The sequence below is a fragment of the Pleuronectes platessa genome, chromosome 22, assembly GCF_947347685.1.
Source record: "Pleuronectes platessa chromosome 22, fPlePla1.1, whole genome shotgun sequence".
Lineage (NCBI taxonomy): Eukaryota > Metazoa > Chordata > Actinopteri > Pleuronectiformes > Pleuronectidae > Pleuronectes > Pleuronectes platessa.
The window spans coordinates 5,522,907-5,545,652 of NC_070647.1; the positions used below are offsets into that span (position 1 = coordinate 5,522,907).

At 40.4% G+C, this 22,746-nt stretch overlaps 1 protein-coding gene across 6 annotated transcripts in view; it reads right to left on the reverse strand.

Annotated features, from left to right (window-relative positions):
- osbpl8 (oxysterol binding protein-like 8) overlaps window positions 1-22,746 on the reverse strand; it is an 80,928-nt gene that overhangs the window by 39,930 nt on the left and 18,252 nt on the right. For 2 of the 6 annotated variants that reach the window (XM_053414735.1, XM_053414734.1), the window contains exons 2-3: window positions 18,404-18,501; window positions 7,702-7,770 (exon numbers count right to left, since the gene is read on the reverse strand). In XM_053414735.1, the coding sequence (XP_053270710.1) occupies window positions 7,702-7,770; window positions 18,404-18,448 (114 nt within the window). In that variant the 5' untranslated portion in view covers window positions 18,449-18,501. Of the gene's footprint in view, window positions 1-7,701; window positions 7,771-10,721; window positions 10,936-18,403; window positions 18,502-22,746 lie in introns of those variants that run through there. The other 4 variants (XM_053414739.1, XM_053414737.1, XM_053414736.1 and 1 more) reach the window with 4 other exon arrangements.

Below are 22,746 nucleotides of genomic sequence, written 5' to 3' on the forward strand. Positions count from 1 at the left end.
CAGCAACAGCATCAGCAGCGGGAGAAGCCGCAGCCATACGGGACGACGACAAATGATAAAAGAAAAAGAGGAGACGAGAGACAGAAAACAAAAGGAAAAAAACAAAACATACATTAGTTCAACCAAAATGTTAACGGTGGACACAACTTGACACAAATATGACAACAGATTGGGGCAGTATGAGGGATAAATACATAAATAACCAAGAGGAATAAATAAACTGACATTACCACACAGGACACTCATGTAGTTATATCAGTTTACTTGTAAGAGCCAGCCTGACAACACAATTACTGCTACTTCAATTCATAACAACTGTAATGCCAGGAAATAATCTTGGTCTTTTTCAGCGTTTTCACCTTTGTATAGCAACCAGCAATTCAAATTAAATTAAATTCCTTGTGCGATTCAAACAGCAGCAAAAACAATAAATAAATCACATTTGATTGGCTGGAACCACAACATGTTTAGTATTAATATTGAAATCACACTGAAACCATTTAACCATTATTAAAATATATTTAGTTTTGAGGCAAATTACTTTATTAATGTAAAACTGTTTCAAACTATTGTTTAATCACAAATAATTTGAAGATTAAATCGAGAGGAAACTTCATTTGATTCTTCCCATTAATTGCAAATGACATCTGAAGCCATGCTGACATCTCTTCGAGGCTGCAGAGATACTGCAACATTTTGCTTATCTACCCATCTTTCACTTGATCCTTGAGTCTGCGTGAGACTCTTTAACAAGATCCTAATTTACACATAACAGCATTGTATAAGGCTGCAGTGGATAAGGTAGAAATCTGACGTCACAGTTATACCTAGAAACCGGTAAGGATCCCCTAATTCCCACATTCAAGATGCACGAGCCAGTCAGTGAGGACTAACAAAAGGAAACAATGCCAGTGATTGGATATTGCTCAGTTAATCAGGAAGGAGGGGGGATCAAAATGCTAAGTTGTGATTGGTTCGGACTGTCAGAGCCACTGGCTGAGAGGATAGACAACAGTGAGAGCTGCTTACAACAATAAGGCGAGCGGATTAAGAAACTGTCACTGAACATCAGAGGTCGATAAACAAGGCTTTGTGGGAAGGCATCAACAAAGGGGCTTTCTAATTTAATCTCGGCTCAGCCCATTGTCTCGCAGAGGGAGAGCATATTTACACTTTGGTCACTCCCTGTCAGCGGCAGAACCCTGACCTACAGTCACAGGGGCATGGAGGTTAGAGGAGCTGGCGTGTGTGGATTCCTAAACAGCTCGCCCTTGATTCCAATCAATAATCTTTTATCTACACATCTGGTTTTCCCACCTTTACCATTATGCTGCCGTCCATGATTCCTGTCTGACTCAAATTCCCAAATAAGCCACCTTAATCTAACACATATTCTTTGTCTGGTTTAACAAGCCATGAAAAGTTTGGCAACTATCACTAGTTTCCTCGACTGACGCACTATAATGGGACGTGTGTGTTCCAGGCTCTTTATAAAAGCACTGATCAAATATGCAGATGAGGGTGTGGGTGGGGAACAGGAATGACAGTGAGACAAAGTGAGGGGCTGTGAAATGTGTCATTTTCAAATAATATAAATTGTGAATTTTTTTGGCGGTAGGGTGTAATGGGGCACACAGCTGGTGACATGAGACAGGCCTATATTAGCATGTGAAAAGCTTTCCTGACTGTTAACTCTGTTGCTCAATAGTCAATGGAGTGATGGAACTGTTTCTTTTTTTTGTCTCTGATTACGGTCAGGCCTCGTTACTATAAACTGTAACACATAAAAAAGCTTTTTGAGAAAACAACAAATCTTTTCTCTAATAAAATCTTATGAGCATGTCCACGAGTGTGCACCAACCTTCTATGAAAGCTTCTGTCAAGTAGACTTACATGATTGTAACTTGCTACATGTCTGTTACATCTATAAAATCCTCTGTAAAAGAAAGCAGCATATGAAGAATGCCAGTGTAGAATTAATATATTGATATTTTGAACAGGTGTATAGGTGAAGGTACACAAGTGATCTTGTTGTTTTTAACCATTAGGAATAGTTTCATGTTACATCTGGGATAATTGTTGGCAAAGCAAACTAGAAACGTTTTTAAAAGCTGTAGAGAAAATAGCTAGTGACACATTCCTGGTTTCAGATGGTCCCTTACATAATGTCCCCAGCGAAGGTTCAATGAGGCAGTGTTTCCATTTAAGACGGAACCCTGCAGCAGAGGCAAAGGAGCGGAGTAATCAGTGGGACCAGGATGTTAGTGAATGTGATCACACATTTCCATGTTTGACAGTCACGCTCGACTGAAAACACAGAAAACAAGGCTGGTGTCAGCAGGTATTTCTGCACTAATGAGCAAACCTGAGCCTGCTGTTTCTGATGTAGGCAAAGTCAGATGCTTTGACTCAAAGCAAACAAAAGTCTTAATATTTATTCTAAACAACTCTGAAGAATGAATGAAATGTATAATTGTGCATCATCGCAAGGACATGACACAGCTTCTATGGGTTTACAATAAGAAAACAAAAACAGTGTCAACTTTATTTTTAAGGTGTAGCATGGCTGTCCTGTTCTTCACAGGGAAACACAAATATTTTAAGATAGGGTGACATAGTGCTGATTTTGCTTCTTTTGTCTGCCTATAATTTGGCTTACAGACCACAGCATGTTGATGTGATAATATACAAGAGGAGGAGTTGCTCTGAAATTAAACTTAAATATTTCATGTTATATCTGAATCACAGACGTAAAGCGGAGGCGGAGAGCTGTGAATTTTTTAATTGAGGAAGGTGGTTTGTGGAAGATTAATATTTTCCTTATACAAAAAGTAACTTTGCCATCAATATTTGTGCTTTTGTCATAATATTTCAGAACAATATTGTTCCTGAGTAGAATATTACTTGGAAATTATATTCTAAGGCTTTGAACACCATCAATTCAATAAAGGGGAAAACCCTTGCTAATTGCCTGCTAGTTAGCTTGCAATGTCACAATGTCAAATAGTTTTATAGGAAAGACATCAATTGCAGCCATCATCTATCTCATCAAGGTGAGAGAGGAGATCAAATAAAACTGAACGGTGCAAAACAAGGAATAGACGTTGCCATGACATCAGGGGCTGAAAATAACCTAAGTTATTCTAAGAAAATGTTTCTGTGCCTAAAACTATCCAAATTGCAAAAAGTTATAAAAAAGAAAAATGCTCACAATCTCAACAAGCAGACATGCCTGATGGCTTTAAGTGTATAAATAAAGCTCCACAGCAAATTCGGCAAAGCAGTGGATTTCATTAGGGCTGAAGATAAGTTTGGAGCGAAACTGCAGGAAGAAACAGTTTGAAGGAACAACATTCAACACAGTTACAGTGTGTTGATGGCTGTTTAATGAATGTTGACTCTTTGTCAGGCTCCTTGTTTGACATGAGAGTTTCAGAGAGGGAGTCGACAGCAGCTTTTAGAGGAGCGGACTGAATTATTTGGATGGAAAATGTGTCACGTTGTTATGATTATAATTATACAGAGAGAGAAAAAACTAACAGGTGCACAGTCTCCTTTCAAGATCCTGTATGGCGGATGAATAATATTGATTAAATCCTGTATTGTCAGTTTATCAGGCGTGAAGCTCTGACTGTTTACACTTCAGTCACCTCTGGGGCTTTGTATTGAAGTGGCACATCAACTGTCCAGAGTCTTGCATGTTTCATTCATACTCACGTTTCAAATACAAACCGCTCATTGCTCTCTACCTGTGCAGCTCACTTTGTGTGTAGCCGTGTTTAGCATCATTGCTGGTACTCGCTGGAATATCATGCTAAATGTCAGGGCATGTGTCTATCAAAGGTGGCCTTAGGGATTTAGAAGTTACGCAATGCAAGGATGGGCATTGCTTACAATTTAATCTCCAAACACCAATTTTATGTTTTTCCTTGAGTTTCTTTTAAAAGAAAGAAGATGTCCATATATTAGCAGTTATAACACGGGAAACATGCATCCTTAATATTAGAAAGCTTTGTAAACAATCAACAGCTTCTTCCTCTTTGAACTCTACATCCCAGTTTCTTATTTGTAGAAGATACAATTTTGTGGATCACCTGTAACCAAGGCTTGTAAGAGCTGATAAAAGTGATTGTATTGTAGTGATCAGAATTGCCGTTTAAGTGTCACCTGCCCCTTAGCTGTCAAGTGTGAAACTCAAACGTGATAGAAGAAAATATATTTTATAACGAAATTGAAATGGCAACAGAGTTCATGATCAATAACATTGATGGCTAAACTACAATCTCCCTATATTACATTCTCCACATCTCCTCCAGAGCCTCCAAACCTAAACAGGAAACACAGCCTTAAACACAGCGCGCTCTCTCTGCCCCTAAAAAGATGAAGAGTGCTTACACAGAATAAAAGGCCATGACATATTATATAACATTTAAACATCACTTGAAGCAGATTTCTGACCCAGTTTCTTTATGGCAGCAGGGGAAGAAGATATAATAACAACATAGCTTTTTCCCCCTTATTCTTTATCTGGAGGGCACATTTTCCCATTTATTCAGCTTGGAATTAAAAAACTATGCCATGAAGGCAAAACAAAAATGCTGTTGAAATACTGAATTGACTGTTCTCTGTATTTAAGCTCCTTCTAGCTTCCAACAAATCCCCCACCACAGACCGTGAGCAAGATAGTGTAGGTCATTCATACATTTTGATATGGAAAAAAGGAGACAAAAAATGGGTAAAGGAAAGACTACGGAAAGAAAAAGAGACTCAGAGAAGACATCTGTCTAGGTGCTAGACTCCTGATGAACAGCTGAGTCATCACTAGCAGCTATTTGTTTAGTTCACCATATGACAGTAAATTCATGGATGTCATTTGTCTTAAAATTAGATACAGGTAACAAATTAACCGTTCATCCTCAGGGTAGGGTACCTCCAGTATTTTATCCGGTCTGAAAGACAATTCATAAATACAAAAAAAATTAAACTCAAAAAATTGTTTTCACTAGAAATACAATTTACAAAAAATAGTTGACAAATTCGTCCCTCATTCAAGACTGACTCACCACAACTTGGTGAAGCATCTGAGAGTAGTATCACCATCAACAATACCATCTGACATCAGATACATTGCCAAAGGGAGGTTTGGCAAACTAAACTCTCCATTAGAGGGGTTATTCTGATATTTGTTATCAATGATTTAATTAAGCCAACAAAGTCGGGCATAACTATATCAGTTTGTGCAGCTTTAACTTAAATCTGTTTGTTGTTCAGCAACAATAAAGCTGTAAACACAGTATTGACACTATCAAACAATAACTTATCATTTGAAATCACGTTTCTAGTCATATTGCACATATTCATTTAATGTTCACTCTTCTTTAAGCTCCGTTTGCTCTTCACTAGCTCAGTGGGAAAAGCTCTTTAGCAAATAAATGCTCCACTATGTTCGCTGTAGCTAGCTGCTTACTTTGTCTTTACTTTATCTGCTGTTTGCTACTTGATTTGTCATTCTGAGCTTCTAAATAAAAAATAGATGCCTGATGAATACAACATCGATGAGAGAAAGGGAGAGTGTGAAAAGTTGCAAAAATTTCTAAAGACCAAAACAATGAGCTGAAAGACATATTCAAACTGTGAAACTGATCCAACTGCTGGGTCATTCATTCCAGTTGTTAAAAAAAAAGTATTGATTACAGCAGCTTCAAACAAAAACATAATTATCTACATTCAAAACGTGACCATTCAGGCACTGTAATGAAATTATTTATCTTTAATATTCAGTCATTCTTTGTATGTCCCACGCTTTGCTGTGGTAATAACGATATCCCCTCTGGAGTAAAACGATGGACATTTTACTCTGTCTTACAAAAATGTCTTTGAACTCCTCAAAGTTAAATAGCTGATAGCAACACTGACTCGACATGTTCATGTAAATAGTTGACCGAATATTATTTTTGGGCTTATGCCATAGAAGTAAATGCACTTAGGTTAATAAGAAAAGCCTCCCGCCCACCACCACACACTATAATGAAGGTTCTTACAGCCGCTGCTGTGACACTGGATTAATCAGCAGTGTTTACAAAGCCTCGTAAAGAGCTTTATCATTTCTGAGGCTATAGACTGCTGCATATGTGATACATGTGAGATGTTGTACACTGTATACTCTATGCGGAATTAGAAATGGGATTCAGAGGGGTAAATCCATCCAATGTAATCCATCTCCTTTCAGAGAGATTACAATTTTAATCAACACCTAAAATGACTCAAACACAGCTTGTAAATAAACTGAAGACATTTATTTTGTAGTTTCCAGGAAGCCCATATCATATGGCATCTTATATTAACCTCTGTGCCCTGTCTGAGTCTGGCTTAATAAAGAAATCCAATACGGTACAAGCTAGGACTCGGATTGGATATCACGATTAAAGGTTCCTTATTGGTCCAGATGCTCATATGGTAAATAGAAATCAACTACTTCTCTGAACAGGAGAAGGATCACAAATTACTGTATTAGTGGATGTGAAATAGGATGCATTCTCCTGAGATCATGTACAAACATCCGCTGGAATTGGGATAACAATGGAGAAGACAACAATTGCTTCAGCGAATGCTAATGTCATAACAAGAGCAATGAGTCCTTTTTATGGATAAACACTAAAATATTGATACGAAAATAAGATATCAAATAGAAGAGTTTTGACACTGAATATTAGATGTAGGCAGTTTTACATATTACATTTAACCATGTCAGTCTTAATGCATCAGCATAGTGAATATCCTGCTACACCCAGTAGTAAGTCACCTCATCTAATACCACTGCCTTCCCTCATTTAAATACTGGAATGCGCAGGGCACAGATGATGAATCTTGCTTATTTATATCTTTTTTAGAGGCTGTACTCACAGAGAGAGGGAGGGGGGAAACACTTGACAAACGGCTGTATGCAGTTCAGCCCTTTGCAGCCTCTCTTCAAAGTCAAGCCTGCCACATGGAGCATGAAAACATCAACATATGACAGAATGCAAGCGGACAGAAAGCAATCCCTGCTGAAAGGTTGTGCAGATTGCTCTCCTGATGAAAAATTGCTTCAAAATACAAAGTTAAACTAAATGTTGCAGATAAAATACTGGGCTGGATAAATAGAAACGGAAGAAGCAAAAAAATGGGATTCTGTTTGGTCTCAATACCTTCCATGTTAACAATAAAGCTTTCGGTGTTTTCAGAGAATGCCCAAGGTATGAAATAGAGCAACCCTCCTCTGCACAATATTACATTATGTAGCCATTTCTACAATATGTGTCAAAACACCATAACACAGCTTTCACTAAACCCCAAGCATCCTCCTCTGCAGGGTAAGCAGGGTGTGAAAACTGAATCGATGGCAGCATGCAGCAGTGTCAGAGTGGTTTTATCCATCAAAGAAGGGACACATCTGTCATCACAGGGCGGGTCCATAATGTCCACAGCCTGACTCAGGGCAGGGAGGGAGATACAGTGTGTGGTATAGATCTTTAGCTGCTGTCCATATGGTGGCAGATTTACAACTAGACCTGAGGTGCAATGGACACCATAAATAACATGCCCCGGAGACTTTGACTGTGGGGCTGACTCCTTTTGCCAAGATACCGTCCACAGTCATACTTAAGCCAAGGAAACAAATTCTATTTACTGCGAGACACAAAGTATTTGTGGATTTCAAACCTTGGCAGGAAGATGGAGGAGGCAATTTATTTGAAGATGTGTTTCATCGTTTTCAGGTTTCTGTGTCTCCTGTGTAGAAAGACAGATGCAAAGCAGGTGAGACTTGCAGTTCACACTTCCTTCCTGGTCCCTTTCGACATCACAGTGACAGTGTGCAGGACTGACCTGTCAACTGTTTCGATCATTTCTGAACTTTGTAACCATGCCCATAAATAAAACATGTTCTAAAACCTTCAACACGCTATTGCAGATATTTCCTCTGGTCTGGCCTAAGATTCAAATAAACACAGATAAAGATGTTGGCAGAATATGATGAATGTTCAATGGCTGCTGGGAAACGAAGGCAACAATCCTGAAAGTAGTTAAGTCATTGGAGCTTCTCACAAAACTCTGCCTGCAGCAAGTGTAGAGAAGCGTTGAGGAGTTGAAAACAGTTTGCTATTGGCTGACTGTGAAACCCAAACACTGCTCATGATGATTAGTGTGATACATTGAACTAGTGTTCTAATATTGGTCCCTGTATTGATTCTGTTTGCTGCTCGAAAGTAGAGCCACAACTAATGGCTATTTGCATTGTTGATTAGACTGCTGATTATATTTTCGATTTGTTGGTTACATAAAACATCGGAGAAAAAAAGCCATCAATAGGTTCCCGCTTTGATTCCCATGGATAATGAATGTTTAATGAGAAAAGATTTAGTGATCGACAGATAAGGAACGTGTTATATGCAGCTGAGGACTTTACAAGAACTTTCCCTTTTGGAAGTTTTTTCATAACTTGACCACAATTGAAAAATGCTGTCCACTGAGAACAACATGTACCAGACTGTCCTTGCGATAAACCTCAACTTGACAGCTAATGGTTTTTAAAGTAGCGCTTTCGATATGAAAAGACAATAGCAAGCTGTTCTAAGTGATAATGAGGCTTTAAGTAGACAGTACTTTAGTGATTCATTGTTACTACGTGATAATCCATCAAAGACAATGTCTACAATCTAAACCCTGGGAAAGGTACATTTTCTGGTACGAAACTACAATCGTGAGCATTCTTGGAAACACCATGAAATGTGTGCAGTATCTGTTTAATGAGGACTGTGGTAGCTCTGCGATTCTGAAAGAAACCTTTTCCGGATTAATGTCTGAAATCGGTGTTTAAATCCACAATAAAAAGATGGAGGAAGACAGTGAGGAAATCAGTAGCCTTGTAAGGCCAGACAGGAAATCCATTAAGAGATAATTCACAGGAGCAGAGCATATTTTGACACGTAAGCAAACAAGAGCAATCCAAAGAGATTTGGGGTTTTCATCCTCTCTCTCCACAGAAATGACGGATGCCTGCTGTTGTTTATAGGCTCCACAGTCTCTTGCACAATCACATCTTGTCCATGTTTTATGTTACATGAGAAAGAAGCAGGGACTAGAGAAGGGGGACACTTGACCTCCCACAGACAGCATTTCATTAGACGGTAGCATTTCAACAAACAGAGCTGGGGGTGCGCTGGGTGGGTCTGTGGCCCTCACGCAGAGAGAGGTCTCAGTTTCATCACTGCAGGAGGGCTCAGGGTTCAGGGCCAGCATAGAGGAGACAGGTTAACTGCTCTTAAAAGGAAGGGGTGGTAACAATATTAAGGATCTAAAATGATCAGCTGATAAATAGTGATGTCAGATGATGTCTTAAGGTTTTCTTTGTCCTTCTCAGAGCCTAGAAACAGTATAATATTAATAATAGTATCAGAAATAAGGGGACTGTGTGAGCCTGAATGAGGGCAGTTTTCTTGAGCTGATCCAACCTTTGCAGGATAAGGAACAGCCTGGATGTTAGTATCATGTAACAGAAAACTGCAGATATATATATTTATATATTTACTCGGGTACTACTAGTTTAATAAACACACACGCATATAAATGCAATACAATGCAATGATATAGGTTCATCTAACATTCAGTGTCGTCATATCATAATTCCATCACTTATTGTAATAATAACAACAATGCAATAATAGAACACAAAGGATTAGCATGTACTTTTACAAATTATTTACTTATATGTATTATACAACTCTACTTAAGTAACAGTATGGATGCAGGACATGGAGTGTTTTAGCGGTAAAAAAAAAGGCTGTTGCTCAATACTTTTTCAAAATGATTCCACGTCCTGTTGGAGGAGGCAGCATTAAGGCCATCTCCGGACTCCAGCAGCTGTTCAGAATGAATGAACACAGGATTCGGCTAGTACTATAAATCTGATTAGACCCAATTCAGCTCCACTGCCTGCCCCTCTGAGCTGCAGCCAAGACTCCTGCAGAGCCTCTGAGGTGGTGGTGGAAGGGGCCACATGACAACAACAACAAAAATGACCATTCTTCGATAACTGCTGTTATTCATGGTTCATTTTGCCTTATTCAAATAAGCCCCGGACAGACATTCAGGTGGCAATTAGGAAAACTGAGAGCCATTTTGGCTGTTAATTTGTGTGGGGTTAGGATTGCCACATTTCCACGTTTTAATTTGAACTTGAGAGTGTTGCATTAAGGAGCTATCATGTTTCTACAATGTACTAGACTCGGCTACTTCCTCAGTGGCAAGCAACCAGAGACAGACTTCCCCTCTCTGCCATTAAGCTTCGATTAGATCCATGCTTTGGGTATCTGGCTGCAGCAGCCCTCCCTATTTGCACGAGGACAAATATTCAGCCGTCCAACCCTCTGTACTAACAGAAACAGCATGATCTGTGTTAGCTGTACACGTAGCACTTGAGCAAAGCGTGGCAGTGAGTGTTTAGCCTTCATTCAGGGACGACACACTGAGCAAATACCAAGACTCAAGAATGGAGGCATATCACCAAGTCTAAAGCTTAAAAAACCAACGGTGATGGCAACAAATTATTCTATAAGACTGAATGACATTGGTTTTGAATTTGTTTGCACTAGCTCAGGCTGATCCACGACCCCTGCTTCCTGTACTGACAGTTTAAAGGACAATGTTCAAATACAAGAAAAGAAAAAAGAGGAAATGCGTACCGTGTGTCACTCGGTTCGAAGGAGGTGAGCTTGTCGCTGCTGCTGCGTCTTTGTCAAACTAAACCTGGTACGACAAGCCACTGAGCTCAGCCCTGTCTCTTTCCCGCACGCGCACACACACGAAACAGTGAAGGGAGGAGAAAAGGCAGAGAGAACAAGCATGCGAGAGAATTCAAACATCTCTCTATCTCTCTCCCCTTTCTCTCTCTCTTGGAGCGCTGTTTCCTGTCATTCCTCATCTTTTGCTCTCATCTAATCATTCTGACGCCTCCATAATTTTCTTGTTGTCCAACTCTCTAAATTTGTTAGATCACTGAAATTTGTTTATCCTTCCCATGCAGCTTTTATCTGGCCTCAAAGTACTTTGTCCATCCGTCTGTCCATCCCTCCTATTCCTTCAATTCCTACAATTCCTTTTTTGTCTTTATGAACCCTCTATCAGGCCTTTTGACTACGATATAAACTATTTTCATCATGTTTGTCGGGCAAATATCATCTGACACACAAACCACCAGAAGACCACACAACCCAAAAAAACAAAGAAGATGTTGTCGCTGTTTTAGAGAGAGTTGAAGTCAGCGCCACAATCAAGAGTGTACTGGAGCAGTTATTGGTGTAATTCAGAGCTGTGTGCGTGCCCTGGAGCACAGCTACTATAACCACAAAGCTCTTCCTCGTGCTCTTGTTGACTGAGGCCCTTCTGCACCAATAAACCAAAGCCACCAAGCCCATCTCCACAGCCATCATGGAAAATCACCCCAGAGGAGGGAGCATGCACGACGGAGTCGCCCTACGACCTTATTATGGGCCCAATAACGTAACGTTTAATGCATTCTACTCTGCTGCTGTTTCCATTTACCTGCTTAACTGCTTACCACACACAGAACGAGGGTCATTTAAAGATACAAAAACATGTAAGAATAACCACAAATTATCCACATATTTAGGAGTCATTAATGCAGATGCAATTACCAACTGCGGTTTATAGATAGATGCCAATTGTTGTCAATGGGAGGACAGTATTTCCCGTACAGTTTTATGGGCATGCTGGGCTGCCAGATCGACGAGAAGCCCGCCAGGCTAAGAATAAGCTTTTGTTTTTAGTGCCAAAAATAATGGCAAATGTCAATTCTTTCAGAAATCAATAATCATTTGCATTTTCTTGCCCCTGTGTGAAGCTTCTCCAAATAGTGAGTCACCCTCTTTGTCTTTGCCAAGGAAACTCTTGATTTGACGCAAGTACCACTGCATGGTTCTCAGTCAATTTCAATTAATGCAGAGTGAGAACAAGAGTGTGTGCATGAGTGTACGGGATGCATATTAGCCAACTGTGAACATAGCCTCCCCTAAAAATAGAAAAAGACCGAACACGAGGACGGATGAACGAATGTATTAAGGTTTCTCTACAAATCTGATATTCAGTTGGGGAAGAAGTGAGAGGGGTAGGTGAGAGAAAAGTAAGAGGGCAGATGTATTGGGGGATGGGGGGTTTGAGTAAATTTACATTAAGCATAAACATAGTAGACGCTGGCTTTAACTTAAGCTGAACAAGTTGAATGAAAGAAATTAAATCCGTCTGGGATCCAGAGTGGAAGAAACCCAAATGTTGCCCATGGTTGTACCAGATCACCCTCGGAAAGTTCCAGTTCGAAGATGTCGGATCATTTTAAAACTTTTGTAAATGTGTTCAGCTTTAATTGTTGTTCTGTGTTTCCTTTTTGGCGGATAATAATAAGGAAAAATTACACCAATAAGTGATTGTTTATTAGATACATACCTGCACGTCTGAAAAAAACTTGAACTTGATCTTGGAACTACACAAAAAAGTATATAACGCTAATTTGAGCACCAGTAGCTTTTGTTACCTCGGAAAAACTGATTTTTATTTTAGTTTTTATTTCACTATTACTTTATTTCACTGTCAATAAGTACACAGGTCCTAACCTAAATGAGAGATGCTAAACAAATAAGGTTCAACTGATGAATTGATCGTTTGCAGACTTTATGCTACTGGCTGCAGATAGGAGAGGTGAATCAAATGGCACATCTGATAAGGAAAATTTAGAGGGATTTGAGCCACTCCTGTCATAGTCCTCATGAGCAACTAAGTTAGATCAGTATAATATAATCTTAAGCTCACCGGCTAGACATTTGTATCAAGTTCTTGAGACTGTTTTTCCACAGACTGAGTGATGCATGAAACTTTAGCCTCTGTCCTGAGAGAGGAAATTCGATTTTTATTTTCTTAACAAAGCCCACAAAGAAAGAGTTGTAATGGTTCACACTACATCCAGTCCGCTGAGGGAGAGGACCGGGATTCACCTATTAGGTTGGATTTGAGAAATTATTTCCATCTTGACAAAAAAGGCCTGTTCCTTGCATCGCTGCACGGAGCTGTCAGCGAAAGCAAAAATGATCCTTCAAGGAGTTTGGAAATAGTCAAATCAACTAAACACACAAACTTCCGACCAGAGCCAGAAATGTAAAACTTATTTGCAATGGAACAGTGGCCACTTTAATTAGTCTAAAGAGCTCAGCTGCAGGCAGAAAACTCCTGCTGTGTGATTCAATCTGTGAATTGGACAATTGGACAAAATTGCACAAAAAAACCTTAACAGTAAGTCTTGTGGTTGCGTCAAATTTGGTTTATTATTTATTTTCTTTGGCAAATGCGGCAACTCAGTAATGTTGACAGAAGCAGAGCCTCAATTCTAAAGATGTATTTACAGGGCACTTGCTCACTGATTCACAACTTCCCCTGCATTAGATCCCACAAATAACTGTATGGTCACACATCCTCATTACCACATGGGGAACTGGTGATATTCTATGTTCATCTGTTGAATGTCAATTACTTTTCACACTAGACAAGTTTCAAAGTAGAGTTCCACCTCTGTAGAATGTTGTATTTATAACAATGAATGTAAACTTTACTGTTCTTTAAGTACTCTTTAGTCCTGACGTGGCCATTGTGGTAGATTTGTCTTTATAATATTTCCGGATAATATAAACATTACTAATGCTAAACATGATAGGATAGGTCAAACTTAAATGAAATGTAATTGAAAGATACACTGCTTAACAACTTTCACATCAAGCAAACAGAGTCATTTCAAACCAATTGCATGGCAGTATTTTAAGGAGCAGATAGACCATGTCCCAGAACAGGACCAGCTGGTCCCAGTAGGATTGGTGAAGTAGGCTGACGACTACTGTGAAAGCGCTGTTGTTTTGGTTGCAGAAGTCTAACAGACTGGAGCATTATGAATAAGGAAATGAGACGTTGGCGGTGTGGCGTTACTTTGGCTGACTTTAACTCCTTGTTTTCTGCAGCCTGAAAGAGTGTGAGATTACTCCAAGTTAATTCAGCCTAAACCTAACCGTGCCAGAAAAGACAGGAAACACCACAAACAGAAAAAAACACCTGAAACATCACCATCCAATAAGGCAGAATACTGTCATCGACACTCTCCCCAGTAATTAGACACATCCCTGGTTAAAAAAAATAAAGAAAAGAAACAACCCTGAACATGCTGTTGCCAAGACCTGGTGCTGTTAGGTAACCTCAAAATCTAGGTATTTCAATTATTAAACGTAGCTGAAACGAGACATAAGCTCGCTGTTTATTAACATTTCACACTCTAGGAATTAACGATTAATACTCACAAGATTGTTTATTTTTGAATCTATGATAATTTGAAGACACGCTTCTCATATATTACATAATCAACTCAGGTTCTGAATGTTAAGCTTAAGCTTTCAGCTCTACGTCATGGCGTCCGTTTCACTGTTTAAAATAGGCTTCCACAGTGAGATATGTTACTCACGCTCAAAACCCAGGGGTTATGCACATAACCTAGTTTTCCTATGCTCCTTCTGCACTTCATCCCTAACAGGAAAACACAACAGAGGTATATTGCTCCAAAGCCAGAGTAGTGTATGAGATTATATATACGACAGGATAAATGGAGGGTATTTATGAATGCTTGAATGACTTTTAGTGGACACTTTTGTATATAGGGCTGCATGTACCATTGTATGATAGCTTTAGCATACATGTGGACCAAATAATAGTATGGTGCACTGTATGATTGCGAGGAAGGCTGCCATTAATCTCACTTCTTTAGCAAAATATATTCTTTTATCATAACTGCAGCTCTAGTGCTGATACATGTGATGTTAGCATCCAAAGACACTATATACTCCAAAAGGGATGTGACTGTGCCTTTTAATTCATTGTGCACTGATCGATTCACACCATCCAAGAACAGAGAACTTAATGTCTTTTGAGCAAGTCTAATATGGTCATATGGGTCCTATAATAGAGAACAACACTGAAATAGGTTGGATCTAAAGAGTTAACACATACATTACTTTCACTACATCCTAGGTGCCAAAATAATCCATACTGTCTTGACTAATGTCCTCAAATTAACAGCCCACCCACCACTTTTGCCCGATTAATAGTGATTTATCTTTAATGGAAAAACGGTGGACAAATTTCTGCCGACCTATGATAAATCCAGATCATCCTGCAACTTGCTCCACAGTATCTGAAGTTCACGTTGTCAAGTCTTTTTCAAAAAGCTTGTATATCTTCAGACTCTCATTTGCAGTTTTCCCACACCTGAGGGCAAGCTAAAGCCGTGGAGGATACGCTTGCTTTTCCTGTTTACTCCAACTAATTTGCTTTAGAGGTGAGATTGCGTCTCATCAGCCTGGGCTGTCAGCTCGGCTCTGTCAACGGCATCGTGACACTCACCATTGATGTACAGTAGCTGATGCCGCCTCAGATACTCAATCCCTGAGAGCAGCCTGAAGCCAATTTTCACCTCTGGTTTCTTGCGGCCCCCTGCAGCTTATTCCTGTATCACTGTGTGGTGTTGAAGGTCTAAGAACAAAGACCCAGTACTCACTGTAGCTCTGACAGTTAGTGATTACTTTCTTAATAGCAGAGCATGTGGAGAGCTACTGTCAGTTTCTTGCATGTCTTTATCTCTACTGCTTTTTTATTATGTACTCTTGGGTAAAAACACATTTCCAGCATAGGTTAGACTACTAGATGAAAAGATGGTGGATCACGAAGATCAAATTCATGAAAAGTTATTATTTATGAACTATTACAACTCAGATTTTGGTCTGAACTAAAGTGGTGGCGTGACAAATGGACAGCATTATCCCTTGAGCCAGTCCACTAGCATGGCTAAAAAGTCCTGTTGCAAATTAAAAGTGTTCATGGACTAAAATTGACTTTACAAACCTGAGCAAACCTTAGACGCTGCAATATTTCATATCAGTGTAATTTTCAATCTGATGATTAATTGAGCGGCAGAAAGCATCCAGTAACGCATGAGAAGAGTCCATTACAGAGTTACACCATTTGTCGATTTTTATTATCATAGAAATCTTAGCCTGCTCGGACAGGGGTATTTATGGGCAGTAAAAAAAATTGCACAGTTGGGACATAATCATCTACTAGTTTCCAACTTATTAAAGTATTGCAAACTCAATTCCCGTATTAGAATGTCAGGTTGCTAAAGATGGAGTGCACTGGTCATTTGTCGAGGGCTGATCAGTGTTGAGAGAAGGGTTGGTGGTGTTGATCTGTGGTGTAGCTTCACCAGATAGGAACAGTAAAAAATGTTGTTGTCGTGCTAGGACTTTTGAAGATTTTGTTTTCTTTCTTTAAATCAATGAAAGATAACTGATTTCATATCTTTTCCCAGCAATATCCTGACTCCCATTCACTCTGGTAACTAGCCCAACAAGTCTTTTACTGTTTGCACCTGCAAATCTTTTCTGGAACAAATGTCTTACGAGTCAACAGCCATCTTGGATGAATTTCTTTTCCCTCTCATCCATTTTAGCTGCTGAAATCCCCTCAGTCACTGATCTTGCAGATCCTCTTTTCTTATCTTTAAGCCACCTCAAAAACTATTGTTTGAGTGCATAATGGCTGTCTATTCGCCTTTTCACTGCTGCCTATTGGGAACAGCAGGTCGCCAGCACTTTCATTACAGTATGTACAATGCAAATGACAGGGGGACTGAATGGCGGTGGACGTTTGAAGCGAAGGGGAGGAGGAGGGGATAGGGGGCGAATTCTGCCATAAACCGTCCCGAAGCATCTCCTGACTGTGAGGGGAGAAGCAGCAGACACCTGGCGCACTTCCCAGAGTCTTTCATCTCGGGGTTGGGAGCCATCCTCTCCACCAACGGGCCCTTTCAGCAAACAGCACGATTTGCCAGAGACACAATACATCCCACAGTCTAAGTCCCACACTATCCTGGCATTGCACGTCGCTTATAATCTGCAATCAAGTGATAACACGCTGTCCCGCAACCTCCAAAAAGGATTATTGCTTAGTCACAAAGAGGTACATGTTCATCAAATGCAATTCAACCGGCCCCAAAAACAGCATACCAAAAATAAACCAATTTCAAGCAGATTTATGCATCAGCAGTTTCATTATGCAGCCACTAAATTAGACTCCAGGCGGGGGCGGGGTGAGAAATTAGCTTGCATTAATAACAGAGATTGAGTGTTATTAAAACTTACTCCCACTCGGAGCAAGACTCAAAGAGGTAGGGAAGGGCTCTTAGCTCTGCTCCCGTTCCATCCAATTGTGTGTCATTGTGTGTGGAGGCCTGTGGGAACACCGTTATCATCCCAGTTATCTGCTATTATAATTGCCCTCCTGCTCACTGCGAAAAAAGGCAATTGGGGATTATGATTGCGGTGAAATGAAAGGGCAAAAGTGGCCTAACAATGCTGGGATCTAAAAAGTGCGTTCTAGTGAGTGAATGTTTGTGAAAGCCACTTTAGTAGGCATGTACGTGAAGAAAACTTTAGTAACAAGTCAATGGCAAAATTGTGTGATACTCGTTTTTCTACACTATCGTAGGCACTGAAGGTTCATTGATCTAATAACTGCGTAATCCTTTTAGTTTAACATATTAACATATTCCTATTGACTGTCAACCTGCAACACCAAACAGGATGATGCAACAGCTTCACATCATGGAGCAAAACAAAGAGAAATAATTGGGGTTGACTGTGTCTTCTACGGAAGAGGACCTCTTTAAAAAACACCTCTGTGACCCTTAATCTACTACAGCCTAAGTAACAGTCACTAGCTTGTCTATCAACTGACACAAACTCTGACAGTAGATTAATTACAAGCAACAACGTGCAGTGTCTGCCACAAAGGGCCTGAAAGGTCTGTGGCAGGTCAGTAATATTAGCACCTTCATTTAATCATTTAGGATCATAGAGTGCACTCATGAGCAAACAACCCGTCACTGATGCCAAACACAAGCAGGATCCCTTTCTGACTAAAGACAATACATGGAGGTTGAGTGAAGACCACCAATTATTAGGGACAATGACGAGGCAATGAGGCATGGTGGGTGGATTCAAGATTACCGACTTGATCTGAACACATTTACCAATGTGTGCACCTCTTTAACTCTCTGCTTCTTCTTTTAAAGCCAGAACATCAATGGCTTCATACAGTGCTGTTGTTTTAGAGATATGTGACGGATGAAATATTACTATTCAATACTATTTTATAATACAGTATTTTTAAATTGAAATTCTGGAACAACAGGTTAGATCTTGTTTTGGAATGACCATCATTATAAGCATGTTCAAGTGTGACTGTATATAAGACAGTGACTCACCAAAGTTTTCTCAGGCTCCTGCTGGGAATCAGAAGAGGAGTCCATGGTCGTGTTAAACCAGAGTCAGGCCTGTCAGCGCCGCTCTGACAGCTGCATATCTGTTGGGAGAAGGGAGAAGCAATATGTTATCACATCTTACTTCTTTTTTTTTTTTCATTTCATTCAATCATATTTATGTTCAAAGTTTACAATATGTTGAAAATTAAATCATCAAAGCCTTGCAATTGTTTTCACAGCAGTTGTTTTTTGCATAGAAAAGAGCTGAATTTTTCCAAATCGCCCTTTAACCTCATGTGGGATGGGTAGCTCGAAAGACTGGACTCCAATCCAACGTCATGCCTACTCATCTATCACATTTCAGAACAAAACAGGCTGCACAGAAGCACAATGAAGGATTTCTCTCGTTTCTGCCACAGCAAAGATGACAACAACTGAAAACAGAAACCTATTCACTATCCCCCACTTCCTTTTACCACAGAGGCAAAGGTGTTTTAGCTCCAGGGCTTTAATAAATATCCAGTTTCATGTGGAAAGCAGTGGAGAACGGAGGATCAACCAGTGTCAGCTCCATTCCCAACAGAGTCCTGAAAGATTCATACTTCAATATCTCTTTTTGTCTCTGCCTTCAGTTTCGTTGTTTACCAAATTTGAAGAAAATTCCCTCAAGCTGTTAGTGGGACATTGCATTCATAGGAATAGGAATGATGGATGGACAGATGGATGGACAGAAGAAAAAGCGGATTTGTGGATGGAAGGATTGATGGACATATGGATGGATAGATGGACATCCAGTGGAACCCTGGCATCTGTTTCTAGACACCCCATGAAAGATAAAGGGTTGTTAAACGGGACGTCTGACAACTCATAGCTAGAAGTACTGACTAAACAATCTCTGTTTAATGAGACCATGTGTTTTAAGCATTATTCTCCATCTTGAGCTAATAAAACTGGCCTAACCTAAACTGCAAGCGGCATCACTCCATCATGATTGGACCAAAGATTAACATGAGTTGGAAGCACCGTTTTCCTTTGTCACACGTTTGTATGGCGATGCCTGTCTCAGTTTCCGTATTGACACACTCCTTGCTCTAACAGGAACACATTTTGAATATTTAGTATATTTACTGTCAGATCAAAAGTTCACGTGCGCATTAAAGGAATCTACTAGCCTGACGTTGTCAGACTCACAATTCTAGTCAGAATGTGAGTCTGAGACCGCTCCATTGGGCTGTGATTATGGGGCGTGTTTCAACTGACCAGGAAGTAAAATTCTTCTTCGCTCAATTGCATAGACCTACAACCAATCAGAGCAACGTAGTATGTGACGTATGCTAAGCAACGCATTGTGAGTTATTTACTAACGCCGGGTTCACACCGGACGCTTCAGCGCAGCGCCAAGCCTTAAATAACAGCTGGCTCCCATCCACTCCCATGTTAAAACTTTGTGCCGGTCACACCGGAGGCTGAAGCACCGCGAGGCAGCCTTGGCGCAGCGCGGTGCTTCAGCCTCCGGTGTGACTGGCACAAAGCCGTGCAGCGATCTACTGGATCAACGGGTGATATTATTAGCGCTGCCCGGCGGTTCAGCGTCGCTTCAGTGTCCGTTGTGAACAGCCAAGCGCCGGGGCGATAGGGATTAGCGCGGTGTTTTGTCGTCGCCTCCACGTTCTGTGTTCCTCTTTCAAAATGAATGCGCTGTCGATGTCTTCTAAAACAGACTCAATGGCAGCATCTACACATCTCAGCTCGCCAGCGGCAGGCATGTTTGTTGACAACGAATTCAACCCAAGGGCACTTTGATGACGTGGTTGATTACGTTACCGTTGATCATCTGTCAATCATCGTATAAAGCCCGCACTGACAATCTGATTGGCCCGGTCGGGCATAATTTTTTCCCAACGGAGCGACTCCAGACCGAACTGCCCGACCAAAAATGTTGTGGGCGGGGCTAAGTTCGTCTGGCATCCAGGCTAGGAATCTACTAGAAAACAAACTGAATTTCTAATGCACACTGAGACTCCCCAGTTAGTCAACAGTCTGTCAGCAGCTATTCTGGAACAAAACAAAATAAATCCTAAGGCCAAATACAGCCAAGAGACTTACAATAAAAAGCCCTGAAAAATCTGTAACCCAAAAGCGAAAAGGTGGCCCCAGGACCAGGAATATAAACTGGGGATTCCGAAGTTGATCACAAATGGGAAATGGAGCTGATTGAAGCCCAAACATGAGGCACACAAAAGGCTACTGCAAATGCAGACAACAAAATACAGCCTCAACCCCACTATCTGCCACAGGAATACAACTCTCAGCTAAGGCCTCAACACGAGTTCATGATCAAGTGAGACCATCTGTTAATTACACTCGATGGTAAAGAGATTATTTTGTGAAGAGCAGCTGTGTACCAACACATCACTGTCCTAAAAATGCTTTCAAGATTAGGGCGGACAGCCACTTATGCTGATTGCTGTTTTATATTGGATATTACAATGGTATAAACTGTGTGGCCCCACCTGAGCCTATACCTGATCAACCTATTGGAGGCTGCGCGAGCAAAGAGGCCACACGACAATGAAGTAGTATTATGACCCGAGTTGACCAAGGATTATTAGAAGAAAAATACCTCACTGCATAACAGGTATATACACTTATGAGATGAAACCTTATGATTATCTCAGGCAGTGACAAGCGATGCAGGCCCATTAGCAGCAGGGTGTGATGCCCTCTGTTAAGACACATTCCTCTAACAGCCGTTAACTTTTCTTTCGACTTGTGCCACAGTAGCTCTTCTGTAAAGCGTTCTGGAGCTACACTGAAAATGAAAAATGACGGGGCTATGTTTATTAACTTTGTCACAAACCAATTAGCAACCTACCATGAAGACCACTTGACACTGTGATGTATATTCTGCTTCATGTGTTATAGACCATGCTGAGAGTATTGTGAACTACGGAGTCTGTGCAGGTCCTGCAGGACAAACTATGTCATGACACATTTTTAAATTACCCCAAAGATAACTTGGATAGCATTGTTTCCATCAATTCAAGCTCAACATATGCAGCAGTCCTCTTATGAAACCTCATTTAAATGCACCAGAACACACTATTTTTATTTGGTATCAACCAATAAAAGCCTTAACTCAGTGGCATCAATTAAAAGGCTTTGGATTTAGAAAAAAGCAAGTAGGCTTAGTCACCCTGTCCTGGAGATATAAAGTTTGAAATTAGATTATTTAATTTATCCCTGCTTGCTTTTATTCACTGAGCAGGGACCAGTAATCTGATCATAAGGAAGAGCAATCTCATTTAAAGTCAATCTGAGCGCTGAAACAGTGCCATAAATGCCTCAAAGCCTGTTTCAACCTTAAAGCATCAAATCCACAGACTCGTTGTACAGAGAACCATCACAGAGAAATGAGGTGTAAATCAAATGTTATCTAATACAACAGTTCTGGAAAAAATCGAATCTCTAATGTTTTTAATGGAACTATAGAGGCACTGATTCAACTGATCAGTCTGGAGGATGAAGCTCGTGCATCTGTTCAACTGTATCATATTATACAGAGGTGATTCTTTAATTAAGGCTAGCTAACCTCAACACAAACTGCACATTAAACTGTCAAGAATCCAAGATTTATTACTGTAAGATCCGACTGCATTCGTTTTAGACTGATGTACCTCGCAAACTGCCAAATGAATGAATAATTCAATATAGTTTCCACAAAACTGTTGTGGAAACCCGGAGTATGTGGTATATTTGCATTAGCATTTATGGTATGTGAATGCAGCTCTTGCCAATATTAGCCCCCTTGAGAGGTGCCAAGAAGCTATTAGAGGACAGGTTGCAGGAAGAAAGCAGTTTTAGGAGACTCTTCAGGGACAAATAGTGCCTCCTATCAGACAGAGGACATGCAGACATCCTGACAGTGAGATGATCGCCAACCCCCGCCAACCCCACACTCATCAGTCATTCAACTAATGTAACACTCCAGTGCTCCAATGGCCTCTTGTCTCCAGCCAACAGACACACTTCATCTTGCCTCAACACTCAAGGACCCGACACACCGAAGACAGATGCTTTCCACTCTTTCTCAAAACCAGCTTTGGCAATCAGACCATGACTCAGCCCGAAACAGCGGCAAAGCGGCTGAGGTGGGAAAACAACCGACACATAAAGACTTCCAACATTATGGCATTTCTTCTATAGTGTGTGCTGCGGCAATGACAATTGAATTTACTACTAGGACACATGAAATACTTTCTCTTATCTCTGAGCCTACAGAAAGATATCTGCTATTGACTTACATCGTTTGCATTCGGTTGACACACTAATCTAGAGAGACCGTG